Below are 5,231 nucleotides of genomic sequence, written 5' to 3'. Positions count from 1 at the left end.
TATATATATAAATCTCTATCTGTCGATGTTGATGGCGGACGATCTCCGTGGCTGCGGGTCGGGATGACGAGAATGTCACTGTATATGTTGGGGAGATCTCTTAATTTCGGTCATTGCTTCCTCTTGTCCTTCTGGTGATGATACGATTTTCTCACACCTGTCGACAAGCGTATTGATGACACTTAATTTGTGAATTAGAGGATGATGTGATGTAGTCCACAAATCCTCATCCCGACCCGCAGCCACAGAGATCGTCTGTCATCAACATCGACAGATAGAGATGTACGACGTCACAATAATGTGACATCATAGTTAGTCCACTCAACTCAACAACAACATCAGTTGAAAAGGAGACTAGATTAGTCTCAAAACGTCCTGAGTAAGTTTACTTTATTTCTAATTATTAGTTGGCTTAACATAAACGAATTATCTTCTAATTACATCAAGATCCAGATGAATTATTTCAATATTAAAAAATGTTTGACTGGAAGCCAATGAAGTCGGTTCAGAATGGGTGTGATAAAACGTGGAGTTCCAGAAATAAGTCTAGCAGACATAGGCCTATTATTTTGAGCACGTTGCAGCTTTGAGATTAATTTATCAGGAAGGTCATATACGCTGTTGCAATAGTCCAACCTGATGAATGCATGGATAATCTTAATAAGTGCTTGTTGGGTAAAAGGTGGCGATTGCGCCGATATTTCATCCCTGAAATGCTATAGATTTACAAATGCTATTATGCTTCTCCATGCTCATATTGGAATCAAATAAAATCATCATCATCTGCCTCTTTTTCCTCCTCTTCATCCTCTTCATCCTCTCAAACTTCTTGTCAAACTTCATCATCATCATCACCATAAATATCATAATCGTCATCATAGGCCTACTTTGTAGACAGACGCATTACTGTAGTTATTACTGTAGTTTTTTATTTTTTATTTTTTTAACATTTTAGAATGGACCAATGAGGCCCTTCTTTTATGGTAAAACGATCTATCTTAAATGTTCTTTCTCTTTGAGTTGGGACTATGTGATATCTGATCATATGATATCTTCCTTTTTATTCTTGTCTTTATTTTTCTCTTCCCGTTTTCTTTTTTGTTCTTTCTCTTTCCCTTCCTCTCTCTTTCTTTCCTCTTCTTACCCAGCGGGGTACGACGGCTTGGTCAGCGCGGTAAAATCTGTCAGTGGGTGGTGGGGGTGGGGGAGGGGGAGAGTCTTTTCCCCTAACCTTCCTGTGACGCCATTGTTTGTAGAATTAGCTCGTAGATACTCTGTTTATTCAGGCCTACTTAATTATCAGAATAACAACTAGTTCTGTTCTAATCTTCAATGTATTAAGTACATATTTGCACCGATATAATGATAATAATAGGCACATTTTATTACAATTTTATCATTTTCTCCATTGACCAGGACATTTTGAAATTCTCAAGCAGTAATATAAAAACATCATCGGTAGCGTACACAGCTAAAAAGTCTGATAAAATATTTATACCGACGTATCAGTCCGTAAAGGATGCTCATCATACTAAATATACAGACAACGATGTAACAGAAAAAGGAAATGTGGGAATGATTGATGGGGGAAAAACGCTGATTGCTCTTAAGAATGCAGACAAACATGTCAAAGTTGGTGATTTTTTTAGTGTAATCATAGAGGCCCGTGATAGTAAGGACCAACATCGTGTAAAAGGAGGCGATTTTTTGTTTGCAACAATTAGAGTTACCAAAGGCCATTCAGCAGGAAAGATAATTGATTTCAACAATGGAACTTATGAAGTCATATTCTTTGCTGCATGGGCTGGCAAAGCCACAATTGAAATAACTGTTGTACATTCCTCAGAAACAGTAGATTATATTGAAAGCGAATTGTGGAGCACGGAACAAAGAATAGGGTGGAATGGAAACTTCAGAGCAAATAGCAAAAAGAGCGAACATACACTATGCAGATTTACAAAAGTTACTGCGACTGATAAATGCGTATACAGTCACCCACGGGCTTTGGGAAAGACAGTTTTCCTCTGTGATAAACCAGTAAATTTGTCATGTGAAACGTTGTTTTCAATTAAGTCTTCATCTTCTTATGTTGAAGATGTTTTTTCTAAGTTATATACATCTCATCGTTCACTCTATGATAAGTAAGTACTGCACGTTTATATATTTATATTTTTTGTAAACTTCCAACATTACTGTGTTATCATCTTACACAATTAGTCCCCATAAAACAAACTTTATTTAATCAATGTACATGTACAGTTGTACAGCAATGCTTACTGAAAGAGGACCTATAACTACAATACGTACGTCGTATCAACATACCAAAAAAAAAAATACAAACACAAATAATACATAGAGTACAATTTAAAAAGAAACAAAAATCATTTATATACTGTGGAAAATATAAAAGTTTTACCAAGTAATAAGGTAAAAAATATATTTCCAATTTTACAATATAATAATAATACTAATACTATTCAAATATTTATTTTAATAATGCTAATATTTAAATACTAATTAAGTGTACTGTTCTGTTTAGGATATGGTGGAAGTGATTTAAAATAGGAGGAAAATTTATAGCAAAATTTTATTTTAGAAATTTTAGTTCTATACTTGGGTAGATTCGAATGACAATTAATACAAGCTCTTGTAGATTATGTTTTTGGTTGGATACTTAGAAAACACCAGCAGCACCCATGTATGTTAAACATCCAATTTCTGAACATATTGTCGTGAGAAGGGTCTTGATGACGTAAATGATGGCATTTGATTACGATAAAAAAATGCGTTATATAGAATTTGCATTTTCTTTTTTTTTTTTTCGTTCTATTGGTTATGAAAATGGCTTCTGAACATCACATAAGAAAACAAAACGTGATTGTGCTATTAATGTTGTTATTGATTTTATGTTATTACAGTATAAAAAATAGTAGGATTTTATTAATCAGATAAACTATATTACTGCTCCTGCTAATATTATTTTCATAATCATGCATTATCACCATTATTATCATTACCATTATTATGTGATATGCACTTATTGTATGTCAGAAATGAATAAATAAATTAAGACGCAATGTTTACAAATATTGTAGAGTTGGTTTAAAAATATAGGTCCGAATATAAAGGGTTTTTTGTTGTTTTTTTTTTTTTGGATGGGGTTTTTTTTTTTGGCTTTTTTTTTCTCTCACATGTCCTTTATTTATGTTATGTTTTTGCATATGTGAGTGAAATAAATTGAATTAAAGTAAATTAAATATGACACCTAGAAAAGTGATAACATTGCCTGATGACCAGAAATGCTGACACATAAATTACACATTTATGTTTACAATTAGATCTGTGACGTACGCACGATTGACTAATGGCATCTCTTCTATCAACATAAACTCGTCTGGTGAGATTTTGATACTCTATTAAAACAGACCATTTACTTCTATTGCTTTACTTTTCTAATTTAAACGAATTTCTTTTAAAAAGAATTTTTCATATATTTTGTTACAAATGTTTTGGTTAATTAGATACTATGACATATTTATGTTAATGTGTATTTCTTATTGTCACATAAAGTATCTTCAAGTCAGAATTCTTTTTAAATAAAAAGTTATCTGATTAACAATAAAGGCTAATTTTTTTTAAATTTTTAGATCTATTGTACATTTCCATTTTTGTGATTATTCTAATGCGATATTTGTCATGCACTAAAACATAATAACATAATATTGTTTGACTGATTTTAGTAAATATTATAATTACTGTTTTCATTTGTGACACGTTTAGTGACTATCGCTACACGTTCAAAGGTTCGTTTTTCGTAGCTCATGCCTGTTTTTTTCTCAATAACTGTAGATGACCAATCAACATTAGGCATTCTGGAAAAAATATGGTTGCCAGAATGCAAGCCAGATATGCCGATTCCTCTTAGTGACGGTTTCTGGACGGGAAGCATTTGGACTTCTTTGCAATGTAAAGCAAAACAATGGACAGGACCTGAGATTATTCAGTGTATTAAAGAGAAACAACTTATATTTATGGGAGATTCAACTACAAGGCAGTGGGCTGAAGGAATGCTAGAACTTACAAATGTTACCAAAAGTATTTACACAAGCCGACCAACGACCAAACAGATTAGACATCATAGTGACATTATGACTTTCGATTTTTATTTCCATCCTTACAGTATTGGCTCCGTTCAGCATCGTTACCGAGTCGGTAAATGGGAGTATGAAGTCTTGGACAACCTTAATTCCAGTGCGTGCAACTACGTCATTATGGTCAGTCCATGGGCTCATTATAGCCAATGGACGAAAGAGAGCGTCATTGAAAGACTTCGTTTGTTGCGAGAGACACTCATAAGATTTATGAAACGTTGCCCTAATGCACAAGTTTTGATGAAAACGCCGCACCCACGGAATCACAAGTCAAAGACTTCGCTACTTTATTCCAGTGACAAGATACTGTATGACATATACGAACTTTATTATAAACTATTTTCAGGTTTAGGTATACATATTATTGACATATGGGATATGAACTTGGCCTACCCGCATACAAATACCATACATATGCCAATGAAAGTTATCTACCAAGAGCTTTTCTTGATGTTTTCTCATATATGTACAGGAGTATTGACTGCCATTTAGTAATAATTGTTTAAATTTAATTTAAAATAGGAAATATTCGCCAAACCGAAGCAATAGAAAGCGCCCATGACCCGATATTGTTCAACCTTGCGTATCGAAACATCCGCCTAAATTCGTCTTAAGACTATTTTATTATTGATACCTAGCAAAACGAGGTACCTAAATTTGTCTCAATTTTAAAATACCACAATATAATACTGTACTTAAAAGAAACATTATTATTTCTTTCTCTTTTGTGGTAAACCACCACATAACTTTTATTTATCATAAACCGCTCTGCATAGCATCGAGCCTGTCTCTTATACACATCTAGATGTGTATAAGAGACAGCAGTAATACAATTAGAAAAGTATGTTTATTTATTTATCATGCATTTAAGAGAAAGGAAAACAAAGAAACACGGGTGTATTAATGAAATTTATTTAAAGTACGGTATTGTCACAGCACGCTTATTTAATTTGTAATAATTTTGTTTTACAAGGGGCCGGAGGCCTGGAGTTTGATGAATAAATTCCCTGTATGGGGAGCATGATTATTATAACATGTAACATGGGTAATTATATTGGAGAGACTGGCACTAAACTAAGA

The 5,231-nt window shown here is 33.3% G+C and overlaps 1 protein-coding gene across 8 annotated transcripts in view; it reads left to right on the top strand.

Annotated features, from left to right (window-relative positions):
• LOC117115473 (NXPE family member 4-like) overlaps positions 1-4,908 on the top strand; it is a 43,565-nt gene extending 38,657 nt beyond the window's left edge. For all 8 annotated transcript variants that reach the window (XM_033259295.1, XM_033259299.1, XM_033259294.1 and 5 more), the window contains 3 exons: positions 1,417-2,141; positions 3,339-3,397; positions 3,850-4,908. In XM_033259295.1, the coding sequence (XP_033115186.1) occupies positions 1,417-2,141; positions 3,339-3,397; positions 3,850-4,643 (1,578 nt within the window). In that variant the 3' untranslated portion in view covers positions 4,644-4,908. The remainder of the gene's footprint in view (positions 1-1,416; positions 2,142-3,338; positions 3,398-3,849) is intronic.
• Positions 4,909-5,231: the final 323 nt, after the last annotated feature.

This window comes from Anneissia japonica, unplaced genomic scaffold, assembly GCF_011630105.1.
Source record: "Anneissia japonica isolate Jap-2015-1 unplaced genomic scaffold, ASM1163010v1 scaffold287847_len925385_cov155, whole genome shotgun sequence".
NCBI classification, from domain to species: Eukaryota; Metazoa; Echinodermata; class Crinoidea; order Comatulida; family Comatulidae; genus Anneissia; species Anneissia japonica.
The sequence above is the reverse complement of the archived record's forward strand: the minus strand, read 5'-3'. Positions and strand labels throughout refer to the sequence as shown.